Source organism: Osmerus eperlanus, chromosome 12 (genome assembly GCF_963692335.1).
Source record: "Osmerus eperlanus chromosome 12, fOsmEpe2.1, whole genome shotgun sequence".
Taxonomy (NCBI): domain Eukaryota; kingdom Metazoa; phylum Chordata; class Actinopteri; order Osmeriformes; family Osmeridae; genus Osmerus; species Osmerus eperlanus.
The window spans coordinates 2552795-2570725 of record NC_085029.1 but is presented as its reverse complement, the minus strand read 5'-3'; the positions used below and the strand labels follow the sequence as shown (position 1 = coordinate 2570725).

The window sequence follows — 17931 nt, the reverse complement described above, 5'->3', positions numbered from 1 at the left end:
TGACATTGGGGGTCGGTTTGAATCGTTTGGAATAGAAACTAAAACTTAGCTACACCAGCTTTATACTAAATTAGTCTATAGAGAACAAGTACAAGAAGGGGATGTCCATAACGGTGTGTCAGGATAGGCCAATTAGGCTATCAAAGTAGCCGTCTGCGTAGTAAGGATGGCTCAAGTTGGTACAAGTCGTGACATTTAATTCAGTGACGAACGTGAAGATTTTGACGTGGTCACCATCGTGACTAATTTGGAACGGATTTGGCACGGTGCGCACGAGGTCGCGGGTATAAAAGCAGCGCGCAATCCAGGAATATGACCAAACTACTTGACTTTTGCGTTGTAGGACCATACTGCTCCCAGACACCTCTCAGCAACAAAAAAAACCCCGTAGTTTTCAATGGAATACCAGAAAGCATCCGAGACGAACGTCAACGGAAGCGGAAAGCTGGGGACTGAGTTTCACTGCAGGAACGGTCGCAACGAGCACAGTGTCGAAGCCAAGAAGGCTCTTGTGCAGAGCAAGAATGAAACGTCACACAGAGAAGCTGAAGACGAATCTCGGTTACAGGCGATTGAGGCCGCCTACACAACTATCTTGCGGGGTCTTGGGGAGAACACTGACCGTCAGGGGCTCCTGCGCACACCTTTACGCGCCGCCAAAGCCATGCAGTTCCTCACCAAGGGCTACCACGAGACAATTTATGGTGAGTTCGAATACAATACCTTGACCAGCGGTGTTTGTTTACCAAGTTGTTTCTTTTTTTCTTCTTTTACTTCAATATGTCAGCAGTGTCTGTAGACATTCATCATCCGGTCCCCATATAACCGTGCGCACCATATGCATATAGTGGTTTATAAATACGTACACACATACACACTTCACAGACCTTGTTGCCACGTGCAGCTAAAGAAGAATGTCATTAATGGGAGCTGTTTATGGTATAAACCGCACAGGGATAATCTGCCCATTCAACAGCTCATTCTACAATTAATCATTAAAAGTGTGTGTGCGTTATAACATTGTAAGCTCCTTTTTTTTCTTCAGTGTTGTAAGACAGTTTTATTGCCTAAGTTTTGTTCCTGTGGTCTTTTATCAAGTGGCAAGGCAGACCAGGAAAACCCTGAGCACTAAATAAGATTCAGACTACACTTTTCCTAACCTCCTTGTAGCATAGTAAACATAGTTCCATGTTGTGTGTACACAGACATCCTGAATGATGCCATATTTGACGAGGACCACGATGAGATGGTGATTGTGAAGGAAATAGACGTGTTCTCCTTGTGTGAACATCACCTGGTGCCCTTCTTCGGCAAGGTCAGTGTGCGTGTGTGTGTGTGAAAGAGAGAGAAGGAGAGAGAGCGAGAGATAAAGGGGTTACTGGGTTCAACTCTATTTCAGATTCTAACTTTCATTTTCTAAAAACACACAACCAGTCTACATTTATGTGAATGCCTTTAAGCCAACAAGAGCCATTGGGCGTTTGTGCATTAATCCGTGTGACCTTTAATCTTGTTTGGCTAACCTCTGGTGATGTCCCCAGGTTCACATCGGGTACTTGCCCAACAAAAAGGTGGTCGGCCTGAGCAAGCTGGCAAGGTAAGTGTACTGGAAGGCCTGCACACATAAATACACACACACACACCTACACACACACAGTGGGAGCTGGCACATAAAAGAGGAACTCCGAGTGTGTGTTAGTTCCTGGTGGCTGAGTTCTTCTGTTATGTTACTGCATTGACCTGGAGGCTTAGGGTATAAGCCCCATGGCCAATATCCAGCCCCAACTCCAGCCACACACACACACATACAATAACCCAGACCTAGCCGCTCTCACCCCATGAGAAAATCCCTTCAGACCTGTGGGAATCCAACCAATATTATCACAGTCTCTCTCTCTCTCTCTCTCTCTCTCTCTCTCTCCCTCTCTCTCTCTCTCTCTCTCTCTCTGTGTCTCCCTTTTTCTTTCTCTGTTACCCCTGCCTTCATCCTGTGTATCCCTCTTCCAGTGTACATCTCTCCCTAACTGATCACACCAACCCACATTGGGAGCCTCACATGCACTCTTGCATCAATACTTGATCAGTAGATTTAGAGGATTTGGAATGAATGATTGACAAACGAAGGCCTATATGAGGTTGACTGGGTACAGGACCAGGGGCAGGGGCAGCCATCTCTTTCATTGTTTATCAAGAGATTAATCATTATTGTGTGTATTAGAACTGCGCTAATTCTGACGGCTTGTTGCCTCCATAGGATTGTAGAGATTTACAGCCGGAGGCTTCAAGGTGAGACATAAACACATTAAAACTCCCAGTGCTTACAAAAGGGTTTTCCTGTTGTTGTTAAGATCATTTACCCCCATTGCCCTTAAGTGGTAGTGTTGGCCCCGGTCTCTCTCTCTAAAACAGCCCCTTCTGCCTCTTCAGTCCAGGAACGCCTGACCAAGCAGATCGCCATGGCGATATCAGAGGCTCTCCAGCCTGCGGGTGTGGCCGTAGTCATAGAGGCTGCGTGAGTACGCACACACACACTCTCAGGCATGGAATGGACTATAAGCTGCTTGAGGTAGTAGACTTACAAATCACATGCTATTCATGGGGGTACATTAATCGGGATGTCCTGGCCACGTTCTACATGTCGTAGGCACGTGTGTAAGCCATGTTTCGTTTGCGTGACAGGCACATGTGCATGGTGATGCGGGGAGTCCAGAAGATGAACAGCCGCACGGTGACGAGCGCCATGCTGGGGGTGTTCCGAGAGGACCCCAAGACCAGGGAGGAGTTCCTGGCTCTCACCAAGAGGGACTAGCAACTCACTATCTCTGGAGCACTGCTCCAGAGATAGGGTCCGTTTACCATCTCCCAGACCCAGCCTTAAAGATGACTTCCTTCCTCACACCTCCTTGATACCATATAGCCTAAACCTCCAAAGCAGGACAGGTCGTGTAGTACATATATAACTTTCTTGTTTGTTTGGTTTTATTATCATTTAACCAATATATTCATGTTTTGTGGTGCTAGTAATCCTGCTGCTGACCCATTCCCACATCTGTGGGTCCAACAACACAATCTCTCCTACCAGACTGAGCTGACGATGACAGTGACAGAAACAGCAGAGATAAAGACCTAAATCAATTTAGCCAAACTCTGGTGCCTTAAGCTAGCTGGAGCTAGGACCTCAGTATTTAAATGACATGCTGTAAATAATATAAATATTCAAGATATGGTGCTTTGATATTGCATATATAGTATTTTGATATTACATTTATTAGGTTTTCTGTCAGTAGAGTGGTCAACTACCACTTACAGAGGTCTTATTCAGTGACTTTATAATCAATCAAGGAAACTACTCTCATGTCTGTGTAGTTCATCTTTTTGGGAGCCATAGTTCACATCTTCTTATGAACATAATGCTCTATTGTCTATTGCCTAAACTAAATAAATCAATGAACATAAACGGTCTCTGCTTGTTTCATACCAGAATAAAATATATATTTGTATGTAAAAAAAACATAATACATGACATCACCAGAGAGACAGATGCAGCATAGGATGGTTGTCTCCACCCGTGATATCCACAGCTTCACAGAAGAGGCAGGGCGTTACTGCTCTCTCCAACACTGAGAATGACCAGAACATCAACCAAGACCACAGAAGCATTAAAAAGAATAACGTTATCAGTGACATAAATAGCATTAGCATCCTTCCCACATGGCCAACACGCACTCGAGAGTGCATCTGTACACACGCAGATCAAACAGCCTGAGGGGGAGTTAGGCCTTTACAAATGTCAGAGTTTAAGCCTGTTGCTGATTCAGTCAGACAGTCTTCATCACCTAGAACTCTAACCCTGTCTAAATTGAGGGTCATACCAGAATTGACATTATGCTGTTTCAAAACATGATGTCAGAGTATGTACACCAGTTGCCAACAGTACACCCATAAGGCTATATAGACAGATGTCCATACATGGAACAATCCAGAACCATATGGTGGGGAATGTTGTTATGCCTAATAGCAAAAAAAACTAAAACACCTAACCAAAATAAAATTGTTTATTGCACAAAGTATTAAACGATATACATTATTTCACAAATAGTTAGTAAAAGAAAAAACAGTCAGAAATCCTGTATCGGTGGAGGCGTCTACTATATTCACCGGTGAATTGAAGGGTGTTTTATGACCACAGTGCTCCTGTGTGTATTGCTGTTGTGAAGCTGAGGGTTACATAAGCCATGTGCAGTACGGAAGGGAAACATGTCCATACACGCATTACACTTCCCATCCCAGGGAATACAGCACAGACGTCTTTCTTTCTGTCTGTCTGTCTGTCTGTCTGTCTGTCTGTCTGTCTCTCTCTCTCTCTCTCTCTCTCTCTCACACACACACACACACACACACAGGGGAGAAAGAAAGGATATCCTCAGCTGATTCTACCTTTGCGATTGGAGCTAGCCTCAGCTCAGACAGGGTTCTAAGAGAAACCTGCTACTACTGTTTATAAAGCAACTGCCGTCTGACTCTTTTTCCCCCACAGCCGCTCTCGTCTTGCTTCTTGATTCCCACCAGGTCAAATGGTCCGTCTCTCAGACAGAGGTCTGTTTGTAGTTTTTGGTATCCAGAACCTTTTTCCCACACATGGCACAGATCCCTGAGGAGGGCAGAAAGAAGGGATGGAGGTGGTGGTTTGAGTGTGTGTGTGTTTGTGTGTGTGTGTGGGGGGGGGGGGAGAAAAAGTTAATTTTCTCAGCAAAACTGTTTTTGTATGCAAATCAGCTGTTAAGTGAAGTCTGAAGCCCCACTGAAAGAGTGTCATACCTTTCTTGTAAGCACACCCTTGGCAATAGTGTGAACCCAACTGGTGAACAGAGCTCTTACAGATCCGGCAGATGGCAAATCCTGACTTCTTCCCATATGGATCAAATCTAAAGAGGGAAAACATAATGAACACACTCACAGCACCACAGTTACATAACATAAACAGTACCTGTACAGGTACTGTTTACTGTTTACCAGTACAGTATGCTTAATGTATGTGCTGATGACATACACCAACAGACTCACCTGGCCTTTTTGGACGTCAGAGCCTTGTTCTCGTTCAGTTTCCGCCCACCACCCTCTGGAAAAACAATAATAATTACTATAAAACCTTGGCAAAAGTTTGACATTCACGACATCATTCTGAACACATCCCCTCCCAGCTAGCTCTACCTGTGGTGTTCCTTGCTCCATCCTTCCAGGTGTCAGGGGTTATTACCTTTCCTAGTTTCTTCTCACCTGAAACAGGAAGTTCATTAAAAGAGCACGAGTTATTTTAATTATATGAAACACTGCGTTTAAATAGAGTTGTGCCATATAGAGATAACAATGTGTTATCTGTTTATCTAACCAGCAAGCTAGCTAACGCTAAAAGCTAACCAGCTTTAGGTATGCTACAAAATCAGCAAATCAACTAAATCAGGATTTACTTTAAATACAACTCTATAATAGCAAGTATTATAGGTATAGAGTACATCAATGTTCTCTTACACTTTTCACAAACCATTTCTTCGTTGTTCAAAGTCGTTATCTAGATATAAATGATTGTCACTTGTTTTCTAGTTATGTAGCGCTTTGCAGTCTCTGAACGTTTGTAAACTTCCGGTATAGTTCTTCCGGTGTTTCTTTTTCTTAACCTGATTGGTTATTTTTCTGACGCAGACTATATTTTATTAGTTCACCAAGATGTCAATCACTGTGCCTCCTGACCTTGCGCAGATGGTTGTAATCCATGTTTACGGAAGAGTTTGGATGAATAAAGCTTTCCGTCTCTGATTGACATATTGTAAAAGGGGTATTTAAATCAAATTGGTGTTGTTTATTTTAACAAAGGACCAAATGCATTTCTGTCGATGTGGAACTAGATAGGTCATGTTATAACAATGTAGCTAGGCTAGCTAGTAGGGTAATGACTAACAACTGTGCTGTGCTTGTCATGCAGGTTGACTTCTTATCGGCATCATGTGGGACCATGAGATTAGAGCCATGGCGTCCTCGCATGCGATTGTCGCCTCCTCGGTGTTTATGGCCACTGTATTACCTGCGGTGCTTGTGCAGGGGTTTTCGGTATATGGCACGCACCTGCTATGGCTGTACTCAGTGGCCGGTGCTGTGGCTGTGGTCAACATCGCCGTCTTCTGGCTGCTTGGAATCAGCCAACCCACCAAGAAACACACATTGACTTACAAGGTTTGGACTATCGCAAATTAAAAAAATTAAAAATAACATATTGTCGATCCTATGTATCAACATTTTCATATACATTGCCTATGTCACCTGTTCCGCCTAATACTGTCCCTGCTCGTCTCTTAGATGTCTAGATTGGTGCGCTCCTGTCTCTATTGCCTTCTCTCCTGTCTGTTCTTCCACACTGTGGTGGTCCTGTATGGAGCACCCATCCTGGAGTGAGTTTTGTTTTTGTTTGTGCGAGAGTGGGAGGCTGTGGGAGTGGGTGGCTGTGGGAAAGAAACATGTGAAATATGACATGAGCTGGCAAGACAGGGTTTTTGGAAGTTGGAATTTCATATTTATGTAGCTGTGTGTCTGCCTCACTCCTGTACCTGTGTGTGTTTCAGGTCTGCCTTAGAGACATTCTCTCTGGCAGTGTTGCTGACCACTCTAACCACGCTGAGATGTCTGTGTGTCCTTGGCCCCAACATCCAAGCCTGGATACGAGTATTCAGCAGACATGGGTGAGCCCTTGTCACCCATCCTCCCTTTTAAAGCAGTGTCTTCTGCTCTTGCTGTGTCCATGCTGACACGTGCTTGTTTGTCTTCAGGGCTATGTCTGTGTGGGACACTTCTCTTCAGATTACAGTGGCCTGTACTGTGGTCGGAGCATGGCTAGGAGCTTTCCCCATACCCCTGGACTGGGACAGACCATGGCAGGTCAGTACACACACACATACAAACACGCATATACACACACACACACACACTGTTTATGACCAAGCACGTTCTCCATCCTGTAGGTGTGGCCAGTTTCCTGCAGTCTCGGTGCTGTGATTGGTTTTCTGACTGGTCTGGTTGCTGCCCCCAGCTGGATACACTGGCATCGCAAACACCTTACGTACAAGAGCAAGTGATGGAAAAGTGTGTGTGTGGTTCGAGTGTGACTGGAGGGTTTTGATACAGCCTAAAGCCTGCTGTTATAGGGTATGCATTTAGTGTACCACAACATTACTTTAACTTAACAAAATATGTACTATACCGGTGTTTTCAGTTCTTCTGCATTATGATAAATGTGATTTTATAATGAAATACAATAAAAAGAGTTTTGAAAGGTCAGTTAATTACACAACTAAAGTATTTGTTTCATTTGGTGTATGGTGAATCCTGTCAGGCTTGTTTTAAGACGGAGAAGAAGGTTACTTTTCTGCAAGGAGCCCTTGTTCTACTGTGGTACTGTGGGGTCGAGAGGCGGGGAGGTGGAGGCCGGTTGGCAGGGAGGTATTTTATGGTGGAGGGTACAATAGTGGAGGAGTGGGGTGGGGGTATATTCCATAGAAATAAATTGATTTGGAATAAATTGGACTGGATCCAGGTTTTTTATTTGAATATTTATAAGGACACGTTTCTTGACAATAAGTCAATAAGTCACTCTCACACGTTAGATACCCAAATAATCTTGCTATATAAAAAAATAAGTGACAGTACAAAGACATAAGACAATTTATTCATACTCTCACATTCACCCCAAATTATCAAATTAAATGTTTGCAGTGTGTTGACTTTGCTAGGTAACAGAATATCATCTTTTGAAATAAAAGTCCTCCAGTGCTGCAGACCTGAGGTCGTTTTTACCATCCAGTCCACAGCATTTCTCCAACATCTTTGGATCGTTTGGTCCCAGGTAGCTGTGTGAGGCTTAAGATAGTTTATTGTAATAATGTTGTGGGCTATTAACACAGGAGCTCTGGGCATATGTAGTTTGTTGTCTTTTAGAAATAAATTAGAGAAACATGCGTACAACAGTAGTTTCAACTCTTAGAGGTACATTTCCGACATAGACTTTTTTTTCATTTCCTTACGACCTCCCGATTAACTTGTAGTTTACTCATTTAAATTAGTAATTTGTAAAAACAAATGTGAGAAAAGTCTGCGATTAAACCACATACTTTCTAACAGAGGATTAGATTTACTGTCACAGTTGAAAGATCCATCTTAATTTGATTGATTTAAATGAGTAATTTGTAAAAGGAAATGTGAGAAAAGTCTGCGATTAAACCACATACTTTCTGACAGAGGATTAGATTTACTGTCACAGTTGAAAGATCCATCTTAATTTGATTGATTTAAATGAGTAATTTGTAAAAAGAAATGTGAGAAAAGTCTGCGATTAAACCACATACTTTCTAACAGAGGATTAGATTTACTGTCACAGTTGAAAGATCCATCTTAATATGATTGATTGATGTTTTGTCAGAAAAGTATCACAGTATTTCTATTTGCAGAATCACAGAGAAGACAGACTTTAGAACAAGGAAACACAAATACAAACATTTACCATCGCTTCACGATCACAGGAGTCAATGCTTTATGCATGCACAAAAGGTTGCCTTTGTGCTGGTTGTGTACAGCTAGCACAACATCACAGAACACCCATTTACTATCATATTCACAACCTTTATATCTTTTCTCAGGGATTATGCTCAATTTTCTTCTGGATTTCCTGTTGCATGGAAAACTTTTAATGACTATAAATGGGAGTAAACTAAATGGAGTCTTTTTGCAGTAATTCAAAGGGAGGGCAGGGACGTTTCAGATGCCATATTCCCTTTCAGACTTTTAATGCAATACAATACAGCACAATGTCTGAGTGTGACAACACCTATTAAAGACACATAATAAACCACAAAGAATGAAAAATATGCAGTGTATTGGCCTGCTTTAAGTGGTGAATGTGTGAATGTGAGTTGGAAATGTAGACTGCTTTTGATCTTACACGTATAGTCATTGCCCTAAAGCTGAATCCTAATGAGGCTGGTTCAATTTGAACCACTATTCATCTCTTTCTCCAGCTTCATTTAAAGTAGTTATTTTCCCCTTTGCTGCCATTCCCCAGCCGCACCTCAGGCAGTCATGATGATGAAGCTTCAGTTGAAGAACATTAATCCTGGTCACTCCCAGCGTGCAGGGTGAGGTCATGCTGTTCTGAATACCTGACAGAACCTGCAGTGACCATAAGGAACGACACCGAGGACCTTGATGACACTGGTCAGATCATTGAGGACGAGGGAGAGATGGAGGAAGACAGCCCAAAGAGGGTGAAAATGACAAGTGAAGAAGGAAAAAAAGATAGAACTCAAAGATCTTCCATGGTAAATTGGAAAACCAATCTACACCATGGAGTACACAGGCTTCAGCCAATCTGATGTCTAGCTGGAACCACCTGTGTCCTTCTCATCCCCCAACTCCGGTTTCTGCCCCTCCTCCATCTGCAGATTCCTGCTCCATTTGAGGAGGAGAGGCAGGGGGCAGTAAGGGAGCCACTTTTACATTTCAGTCAGAAACCTCATCAGAGGTGAGAACACTCAGGTGGAGATTTTTGGAAAGAACATATTAACAAAATGTGTATGAGTGGATAATGTGAAGGCACATGATTGGCCAGTCCCCATGACGGTAGGGTGAACACAGCAGTGTACGCTACATGTACAACACGGTGTCGTGTGGGGCATGTTCGTAGTTGTATCCTCTGGTTGCTTTTGTTATCTGGTTCTGTTTCTTCTGACCAGAGCTTGCAAACAAGAACATTTACATGCACATGCTCACATGCACACAGCAAATTGCACATTTCTCCCCACATTCAATCAAAGACAACATCATTTATATAATTCTTTGCTTTTCGGCAAGCCTATTGTGGCAGTGCTGCGCTTTGAAAGGTAATTTGTCCTCCCCTCTTCCCTCCCTCCTTTTTCCCCACAAGGCAAGAGTGGCTGTGCATAGTGTTAGATGAACCACTCAGTCTTTCCAATTGTTTCTCTCCAGATTGATTCGGGGGGGGGGGAGTACAGAAAGATTGCTAACTATTCTTTCTGTAAAAAAAATATTCATTTGTTTAAGTGGATTCACTGGTGATCAATAGGTGACACTACTGGGCAGTTCTTTCTAGTATTCAGATTCTGCCACCACTGATGTTAGACAAACACATTATATAAACTAGATAGAAGCTTGTTCATTATTTTATTTTTTCTGAGAACACCCACATTCCTTTTCATCCTGATTTCCCCTCCTCCCTCTTGTATGACCTCCCTCATGCAGACTGGGTGGTACTGGTTGTTAGGGCCAGTAAAAGTGCTATTTTACCAGGAGAAAAACATGATTACCTGGGTCGTAAAAATGTAGGGAACTCTGTAGTGATGGTGTCTCTGAGAACACTTACAGCAAGAACAGAACACAGTATTATAAATGAGGGACCTCAAGCAGACTGTCGTGACTCATCTACTTAGACGGAGGTAGAAGAGCGGATGAGGATTTCATGCCGCATGCTTTTATGTATTTATTGACGATTTGTCCAGTTAAGTTATTATACAGTATGTTCTGTCATTCATCAAAATGTGTACCATAGTGTGTCTGACTGTGAGTCTGTTATTTACAGATTACTGTCAAGTTTGGAATGCCAACAGTAGAAATCCCATTCAGATCCAGTAGCCGGGGGAGAATAGTCCACTGGAGACGTCACCCAAGGTTTGACCCGTTATGCAACCCGGTAAAGGGATTTCCTCCACTCATTCATTGATTGAAGTCGATTCTCCTAAAAATCATTTTGAATTCAACATATTTGGATGGATGAGTAAAACAATGTAGGAGAAGCATTCAGGTTCAGGAGTACCACCTTTCCTTCAGCTGTCGAATGTGGAAACCCAGCGTGTCTTGGTAATGACACACACACACACACACACACAGAGCATCTGACATCACACTGGGCCCACCCACACACACCACCGGAGACAGAAAGGGCTTCAAGAGTTAAGTGAGCAGCAGCTATGAACCAGACGGGAGCTCTCCTGTTCACACACACACCCTGGCACGGCTCCCACACAGACTGGGGCAGTGGCTGGTCCAGCCCTGAGTGGGTAGAAAGGTACAACCATGTCTGCCGTTATAAGAGAAGCAGGGTAACACAGTCTGATTCACAAGATATCAAACCCAGAGTCGTTTTACTAGTGGTTCAGATTTATTGGCACACATATAAATATATATTTTATAAATAAAACTGTCATTTACAGGTATGGATTTGAGCTGTAAATGAAATTCGTTATGACGTCTGATGACACACAGAGAAGGCTGGGGGGGAGGAGGTGACAGCCTTGGCCGGCCTGGTTCAAGGCTGGGAACGGTTACTTGTTGCTGGGTTGGGAAGCGATGTAGAGGGCCATGAGACAGTACAGAGCACCCCCTACAGTAAGGGCCATTGTGGTGCGGTACAGGAGCCTATCAGGAATCCCACGTTTCAAATGAACAGGGACCCCATCAGATGTCTGAGTGAGAGAAGGAGACAGAACCAAGAGAGGGAGGGTCATTATGAAGCCAAAGATCCAAACAACAACACACTAGGTTGTGCTGTGGGTATCATACGTGCAGCCGATAAGACCGGGTCTCCTTGTACCTGGAAGAGTCTCTGGAAGTCTGGCACCTTGTTTCCTCCGAGGTACTCCACCGTGGCTCCTGCCTCTGACACAAGCTTAGTGGGAGAAGCAAACACCATGGTCGGGGCTTCAGAGGGAACACCAGGTCTCAGACCCTGAAAACACACACAAATCACTCACACGACTGCTCTACACAGGTCAACACTAGGAACAATGATCACCAACGGAGACCTTTTAGCTGCCTGTCAGAGAGACAGACCCTTTTAAGGTGATTATATAGGTGACTGTGCTACATAACTGATCTCTGACAAGTCTGGTCGCTGGTTAAGTGTCCCAAGGGGGGCAGCTAGATGGTAGAATAACCTGCTGTCTTGAAAGAAAAATTTTCTTCCGAAGCAATCTAATGAGTCGATGTACGCTTCCCTGCTTGCACTGTCTAATGCATTTGATTTCTAGAAAAAACGTTGCAGGTCGTAAGGAGACAGGATGCTGACGTTAGCTTGCTAGCAACGTTAGCTATGAAGGTCAAGAGATCACTAAGCCGGTTACAAGAAAACCCTTAACACACGATAAAGCCCGTTTCAAGCCTTACCTGGGGACTGTATGCGTTGGCAGGAGCAGACCCTGTTAGTCTCTGAGTAAAGCCGCTGAATTTGTAATACATTTTTGGTTAAAGGACAGTGGGAGACGAGATGTTACAGCACCCAAAAACACCGGCAAAAACTCCTCGGTGAAAGAGCTTCCCTCAGTCGGCGTCGATTAATGATGACGTAGAACATTGGCATACATGCAATAGTCCCTCCCCCAAAGAGTATAGAAGCACTTCACTTCTATAGTCTTTGCCTCCCCTTCCCGTGCAAAGCAACCATCTGTCAGTACAAATACTGAAAAGATCATTTAGTTTACATTTTTTATTTGGTTAACTGAACATTGTAAAACAAATATCAGTGGGAATTAGAAGAAATGTTTGGCTAATCACACAAGGAATGCAACTTTATCCTATTTCAAATACAGTTTTTTACAGTCACTTTGACACTAATTTCAGAACCTTGATGTCCTTTTTAGAAACTAGATACAAAACTCGAATCAGTCATTACTTGTAACACAGACTGTCACATGTTCAAAGCATAGCATGTTTCTATATTTAAAGACACCTTGCGCATGCATTAGTTCAAATAATGAATTTATCATGAAATACCATACATTTACATTTAGCCGACACTCTTATCCAGAACAACTTACAGTAAGTACAGGGATTCTCCCCGAGGCAAGTAGGGTGAAGTGCCTTGCCCAAGGACACAACGTCATTTTGCACAGCCGGGATTCGAACCAACAACCTTCTGATCATTAGCTCGACTCCCTAACCGCTCAGCCATCTGACCCCATAGGAACATTCACTTAGATCATCCACACACAAGATACCCATAGTTTCACCATGTAGTTGTTTGTACAATCAATATTGTACTACAAAATATGTGATACATGTTTCATAAGATACTACATCACCATAAATGGACTAAGAGAGAATACTACAGACAGTGGAGTCATTAAAATCAGAAATGTATTGATGAAATACAATCAAATTACAAAATGTCTTTGTTTTTTTGTATCAAAGCAAACTAGCTACAAAAGAACACTATTCTACAGTACGTAAAACATGTACTGCAGTGTTTCTCACCTGGCTCAAAAAACAAACAAACAAAGCAAAAAAAGGATTGATTACTCCTACATTTCCATCAACCCTGTCTTGTGGATTTGGTCACAAGTTTTCATCCACATCACAATGGATGTTTTCATTTGACAAACATCTCTGAAACAATCTCTGGGCATGGCGGATCCAGGCCTGACACTGGTATGCCGTGATGTAATTTCATGCCTCATCCATGGCCTGGAGAAGAGTAACTTGTTCATGAGGGTGCCTATCGTACACCTTCCACCTCCATGTGGAGAAGAATCCTCAATAGGGTTGAGGAAGGGAGAGTATGGGGCAAGTACAAGGCTGTAAATTGTGCATGAGCCTGAAACCATGCTTGCACCAATTGAGCATGGTGTCAATGGATCTCATTATACTGAAACTTTAATCTTCTAAACTTGGAATATTGTTTGTCAGTTTCTATAAAACTATGCATTAAGAGTAATGCAACAGTTACTTATCATTTTGAGCAGTAGTATCAGTTGACAGTTAGATCATTGTAATGTAAGGAAATGACAGACAATTCAGATGTTATGTGTGAATTTCATTTTTAAATGGTGATACTTTGATGTTTAGTTGTGTCATTTTGAACAGATGATTAAAGTTCAATGAACAAATGATCTAACGTGAATGTGTATTGTATCCAAGCAATTGAAAATTGTGTTAGCGTTTTAAAAAAATGTGCATTTTGATCATCAGAGTTTTGTGTTGAGTTTTGAAAAAGGACATCAAGGTTTTGAAATTAGTGTCAAAGTGATTGTAAAAAAATGTAATTAAAATTAATTATTACAAATTCTTATCAAGAGGCTACAAATGACATGTATCACAAGTGAAGTCATGTTTAACCCTTCACCATACAACACAACACATACTGCAGTCTTTTTACAACAGACAAATTAAGTAAGCTACTGTCATGGACAAACTTTTTTAAGCCAATATTGCACTAACTCAGGCAATTTTAAGCAAAGCTTGAACAGGACCGGGGAAAACATCAAGACAAAGAACAAGTTCTCACATACTCTCTAAGAATATAGCCTGGAGCCATAGTCTGATGCTCCCACTAGTGTGTAGAGACACAGAGATGGCAGAAGGAGGAAGAGACAAGGAGGAGGAGGTGAGGAGGAGGAGGTGAGGAGGGATGAGGGAGTGTTATGTGGGAGAGGTGTTGGCTCATCTGTTTAGAGCGCGTCTCTCCTCACCCAATCATCTAACTGTGACGGAGCACCGGACAGGTGGCGCTGGTCAGATTATTTGCTGATGTTTGTTGGTCTGAACATGTGCGCATACGTGTGGATGTGTGTGAGTGTCTGTCTGCATGTCTGTTGAGTACAGTATGTGACGTGTTCAGGACAGTGTACGCTGGGCTGAAAACCTGATACTTTTGTTCAAGGCTCCAGTATGTGACTGACAGCCTACATGAAATGTGGGGAAATCTGTTGCCTTGGAGATATTGTTTATCTTCTGTTCTCTCACTCTGTTGAGTACATGCTGCTTCTCTTTGTACGTGCTGGCTGTCAGGATTTCTCTCTCTCTCTCCATCATTGTCTTCCCATCTCTGTTTATCGCTCAGTTTTCTTTCTGTCTGTTTCCTTGAGCCTGCTTGTCTAACACCTATCTTTCCATGACCCACTCCTTCCCTTCTTCTCCCCATCCCCCTTTCTACTTCACAGGTAGGTGGGGTACCATAGTAACGGGGAGCATCTGGGTCACATGTACGTCACCATCTGGACACAGGCCTCTTGACGACACACACATGTGCACACATTGGCCGTTAAGTTATTTACCATGAGACTGCAATGCAAACAGGATCTGAGACTCAACAGCTTGAAATACGACAATGTTTATGTATGTACATTTCCTGTCCAGATGGTGGTATGTGATTGGTGGAGACATCAAAGCCAGTTAAAACAAGATGGAACCCTTGGAATAAAAAGGATCCGAGGGTTGTAAACGTGTCGCCAGGCAGCAAATAGTGATATAAGTCCAAAGAGTCCAAGTCCCCAAAGAGTGTCAGTGTTGCCCCCAGGATACCTACAACTGTTAGAGAGAGGACATCCTCTGGGTCGTTCCACAAGCTGATGTGGGTGCTTGGGGGCATGAGCTCCAGAAGGTTGTGAGTGGGTCCAGCTCAGTGCGGTATCTGGCCTGACAGGCTACGTGTGTATCTCTCCGAGCGCAGTTTCACTTCCTGGTAGCACTGTACAAAGCTGTGGTAGATGAAGGTGATGGGCAGAGCCAGGAGGACAATACCACTCACCACACACACTCCTCCCAGGACACGCCCCCCCATCGTCACCGGGTACACGTCTCCGTACCCCACGGTCGTCATGGAGATGATGACCCACCACGCAGCCGCCGGGATGCTTGCGTAGTCGTGGTTACGGCCCCCGAGGTCCAGGCCGTACTCTAGCAGCTGGGCTAGAGCGCTGTAGATCGCCATGGCGACACAGACAAACACTAGCAGCATGAGCATCTCCCTGTAGCAGCGGCGCAGGGTCAGACCCAGGGTCTGCAAACCCAGGAAGTGACGGGCCAACTTCATCAGCCAGAACACCCGCATCATCCTCAGCACCCGCAGCGCCACCCCGGCAGCCCCTAGCCCCGCCCCTGGCAACCCCGCCCCGGCTAACACCATTGTGATGTAGTAGGGAGAGATGGCCACCACATCTATGAGGTTTAATGGCTGGCACAGGAAGTCCCACTTATCCCTTGCCACGAGGAAACGCACCCCACACTCAGCAGTGAACCAGCCGATACACACCGCTTCCACAATCCTGCAGGGCACAAAAGAAGAAAAAAGGATCAAGATGTATGAAGTAAAGAGTGGTGTAGACAGGAGGGAGGCATACAAGAGGCAGAGAAAGGGGTATGAAGGATTGCTGATGAAGGAAGTGAAGGAGGACGGGAGCCAAAAGAGACTGCCTTCTAGATGTCATTTACCAGACTGGAGATCGAGAGCAGACAATGGCAGCCAGAATCTTACGAGTTTCCCAAAATAAAAAGAGAGGTTTAAACTAAAAAATCTGTGACGTCATAGTGAGCGAATATTAAAATAAATGATCTATTGTTAATTGTATATGGACGCTTGTTTATTTGTTTTCTGCTTACTTTTCTCATGCTGTGTGTGTGTCTGAGTGTCTGTGTCGGAAAGCGAGTTAGAGAGCACATTTGATAGGGATCAGAGGAGATTGCTGTGATTGTAACGATGACGACCCCGCAATGTGAACAGCAATGTCTCCATGCAAGCAACAATGCAACCTTACTGTAATTACGCGCGGCATTTGAGCTGTAAAAGAAGTCACTTTCAAGAATTTCAAGAAGTTTTATGGAAAAACGCCATCTACCTGTGTTCTTCCACGGTGTTGCGTTTGGCCGTGTCCCAGTCGGGAAGGGTGCTGGCACACAACATGACCATGGATAGAATCACAAAAACGACCGAGACAGATGCCAGAACCTGCGCTGCGATTGATGAATTGGGCTCTTCGAACGTTCTGCGCATCCTATCAAGCCACTTGGCGCGCCCTGTGTCCGTTTCGTGCTCTTGCCCGGTTGCGCACCGGGACTCATCTCCCGGGGATCGCAGGTTCTCCTCCGACAGACTAGATATACCGATTTCAGACAAACGGTCGTCCAGACGCTTTTGGCAGCAGAACTCCAGGTGCGCGCTCTCGAGTCCCCAATAGGCCATCTCGGTGTAGAAAGAGAGCTCGCACAACCCGGGAAGGAAGCGGAGCTTACCGGAGCGCACGTACAGCATGATGAACACAAAAGCCTGTGCATGTCGGTCAAAAAAGAACTCGTTCAAATCCCGGTCGTAGTCATCGCAAAGCTCGAGGACCTCTTTCTCAGAGGCGCACGCGTGCAACCGGCTGACGCGCTTCAGAGGGAAATCCCTGATCACTTCACGGGGGAAAGCATACCGGGTCCCCCCAACGTTGAGCACACAAATGCTCTTACCGAACTTCATCTCACCTTGGTAGTCCCTTATCCTGGTTGTTACACCAGCTGATTAAGACACGTTTTCCTCCGAAGAGTTTAAAGCTGTGGATGGTGATCCGGGCCAGGGAGAAAGTTTCACCTTTGACGCGTTTTCTACCTGGTGCTGCTGCCTCAAGTGGATCATGATACAGCGCTGTTCGCTTGTGCGCAGGACGAACACTCCGCTCTCTGAGCAGACCTCAACTCTCCACCCTTCAGTCCGCAGCCAGTCCAAGCAGTGATGTCACATGTCTCTCCCTCTCTCTTTCTGTCTCTCTATTCACACGCACCCCTCTCTCTTTCTCTCTCTCTCTCTCTCTCTCTCTCTCTCTCTCTCTCTCTCTCTCAGAAACACACGTTTTCTCTGCTTCTCTCTACCACTTCAGAATCAGAATCAGCTTTATTCGCCACTTACACGCACGCACACACACACACACACACACACACACACACACACACACACACACACACACACACACACACACACACACACACAACCCGAGTGAGGACTGGTTTTACGCACCGGAGAGCGCACCCCTTTCCTACACACAATCTCTTGTTCACAAAACTGCTTTAGGTGGCACCTGATGAATAATCCATCGACTAGTTTCTACAAACTAACATAAGAAAAAA

At 44.2% G+C, this 17931-nt stretch overlaps 5 protein-coding genes across 7 annotated transcripts; 2 read left to right on the top strand and 3 right to left on the bottom strand.

Moving 5' to 3' along the window:
* Window positions 1–270: 270 nt before the first annotated feature.
* gch2 (GTP cyclohydrolase 2) lies at window positions 271–3446 on the top strand. The gene is made up of 6 exons (XM_062474922.1): window positions 271–704; window positions 1206–1315; window positions 1542–1597; window positions 2255–2286; window positions 2428–2512; window positions 2680–3446. The coding sequence occupies exons 1-6, from the start codon at window positions 398–400 to the stop codon at window positions 2807–2809; spliced, it is 720 nt and encodes a 239-aa protein (XP_062330906.1). The 5' UTR covers window positions 271–397; the 3' UTR covers window positions 2810–3446.
* A 595-nt stretch (window positions 3447–4041) lies between these two features.
* Window positions 4042–5685, bottom strand: cript (cysteine-rich PDZ-binding protein). The gene is made up of 5 exons (XM_062475289.1): window positions 5530–5685; window positions 5212–5277; window positions 5065–5119; window positions 4819–4925; window positions 4042–4651 (listed from the first exon to the last, which is right to left on the bottom strand). Exons 1-5 carry the CDS (start codon window positions 5543–5545, stop codon window positions 4587–4589), a joined length of 309 nt encoding a protein of 102 aa, XP_062331273.1. The 5' UTR covers window positions 5546–5685; the 3' UTR covers window positions 4042–4586.
* Window positions 5686–5725: 40 nt separating this feature from the next.
* Window positions 5726–7458, top strand: pigf (phosphatidylinositol glycan anchor biosynthesis, class F). 2 transcript variants are annotated; one of them, XM_062475287.1, is made up of 6 exons: window positions 5726–5833; window positions 5981–6228; window positions 6352–6443; window positions 6615–6731; window positions 6819–6927; window positions 7011–7457. In XM_062475287.1, the coding sequence occupies exons 2-6, from the start codon at window positions 6001–6003 to the stop codon at window positions 7122–7124; spliced, it is 660 nt and encodes a 219-aa protein (XP_062331271.1). In that variant the 5' UTR covers window positions 5726–5833; window positions 5981–6000; the 3' UTR covers window positions 7125–7457. The 2 variants fall into 2 exon arrangements, with proteins under 2 accessions (XP_062331271.1, XP_062331272.1); XM_062475288.1 differs by having other exon boundaries at window positions 5728–5824; window positions 7011–7458.
* A 3736-nt stretch (window positions 7459–11194) lies between these two features.
* LOC134031247 (cytochrome c oxidase subunit 7A-related protein, mitochondrial) lies at window positions 11195–12390 on the bottom strand. Its single transcript, XM_062474799.1, has 3 exons — window positions 12220–12390; window positions 11648–11782; window positions 11195–11519 (listed from the first exon to the last, which is right to left on the bottom strand). Exons 1-3 carry the CDS (start codon window positions 12289–12291, stop codon window positions 11379–11381), a joined length of 348 nt encoding a protein of 115 aa, XP_062330783.1. The 5' UTR covers window positions 12292–12390; the 3' UTR covers window positions 11195–11378.
* Window positions 12391–15448: 3058 nt separating this feature from the next.
* kcng3 (potassium voltage-gated channel, subfamily G, member 3) lies at window positions 15449–17438 on the bottom strand. Of its 2 annotated transcripts, none has more exons than XM_062475585.1 (2): window positions 16662–17438; window positions 15449–16112 (listed from the first exon to the last, which is right to left on the bottom strand). In XM_062475585.1, the coding sequence occupies exons 1-2, from the start codon at window positions 17285–17287 to the stop codon at window positions 15449–15451; spliced, it is 1290 nt and encodes a 429-aa protein (XP_062331569.1). In that variant the 5' UTR covers window positions 17288–17438. The 2 variants fall into 2 exon arrangements, with proteins under 2 accessions (XP_062331569.1, XP_062331570.1); XM_062475586.1 differs by having other exon boundaries at window positions 15449–16094; window positions 16665–17438.
* Between the last annotated feature and the right edge of the window lie 493 nt (window positions 17439–17931).

What these genes read in the sequence shown, in the direction of transcription:
- gch2 (XM_062474922.1), top strand. Translation starts at nt 398, where the DNA reads ATGGAATACCAGAAAGCATCCGAGACGAACGTCAACGGAAGCGGAAAG. An exon ending in CTACCACGAGACAATTTATG is followed by an intron (nt 705 to 1,205) that starts GTGAGTTCGAAT and finishes GTGTGTACACAG; the next exon opens with ACATCCTGAATGATGCCATA. An exon ending in TTACAGCCGGAGGCTTCAAG is followed by an intron (nt 2,287 to 2,427) that starts GTGAGACATAAA and finishes CTGCCTCTTCAG; the next exon opens with TCCAGGAACGCCTGACCAAG.
- cript (XM_062475289.1), bottom strand. An exon ending in TGGAGCAAGGAACACCACAG is followed by an intron (nt 5,120 to 5,211) that starts GTAGAGCTAGCT and finishes TTGTTTTTCCAG; the next exon opens with AGGGTGGTGGGCGGAAACTG. An exon ending in AGGGTGTGCTTACAAGAAAG is followed by an intron (nt 4,652 to 4,818) that starts GTATGACACTCT and finishes TGCCCTCCTCAG; the next exon opens with GGATCTGTGCCATGTGTGGG.
- pigf (XM_062475288.1), top strand. Translation starts at nt 6,001, where the DNA reads ATGTGGGACCATGAGATTAGAGCCATGGCGTCCTCGCATGCGATTGTC. An exon ending in TATGGAGCACCCATCCTGGA is followed by an intron (nt 6,444 to 6,614) that starts GTGAGTTTTGTT and finishes TGTGTGTTTCAG; the next exon opens with GTCTGCCTTAGAGACATTCT. An exon ending in CGAGTATTCAGCAGACATGG is followed by an intron (nt 6,732 to 6,818) that starts GTGAGCCCTTGT and finishes GTTTGTCTTCAG; the next exon opens with GGCTATGTCTGTGTGGGACA.
- LOC134031247 (XM_062474799.1), bottom strand. Translation starts at nt 12,291, where the DNA reads ATGTATTACAAATTCAGCGGCTTTACTCAGAGACTAACAGGGTCTGCT. An exon ending in CCAACGCATACAGTCCCCAG is followed by an intron (nt 11,783 to 12,219) that starts GTAAGGCTTGAA and finishes GTGTGTTTTCAG; the next exon opens with GGTCTGAGACCTGGTGTTCC. An exon ending in ACTTCCAGAGACTCTTCCAG is followed by an intron (nt 11,520 to 11,647) that starts GTACAAGGAGAC and finishes TCTCTCACTCAG; the next exon opens with ACATCTGATGGGGTCCCTGT.
- kcng3 (XM_062475585.1), bottom strand. Translation starts at nt 17,287, where the DNA reads ATGAAGTTCGGTAAGAGCATTTGTGTGCTCAACGTTGGGGGGACCCGG. An exon ending in ACCGTGGAAGAACACAGGTA is followed by an intron (nt 16,113 to 16,661) that starts GATGGCGTTTTT and finishes GATCCTTTTTTC; the next exon opens with TTCTTTTGTGCCCTGCAGGA.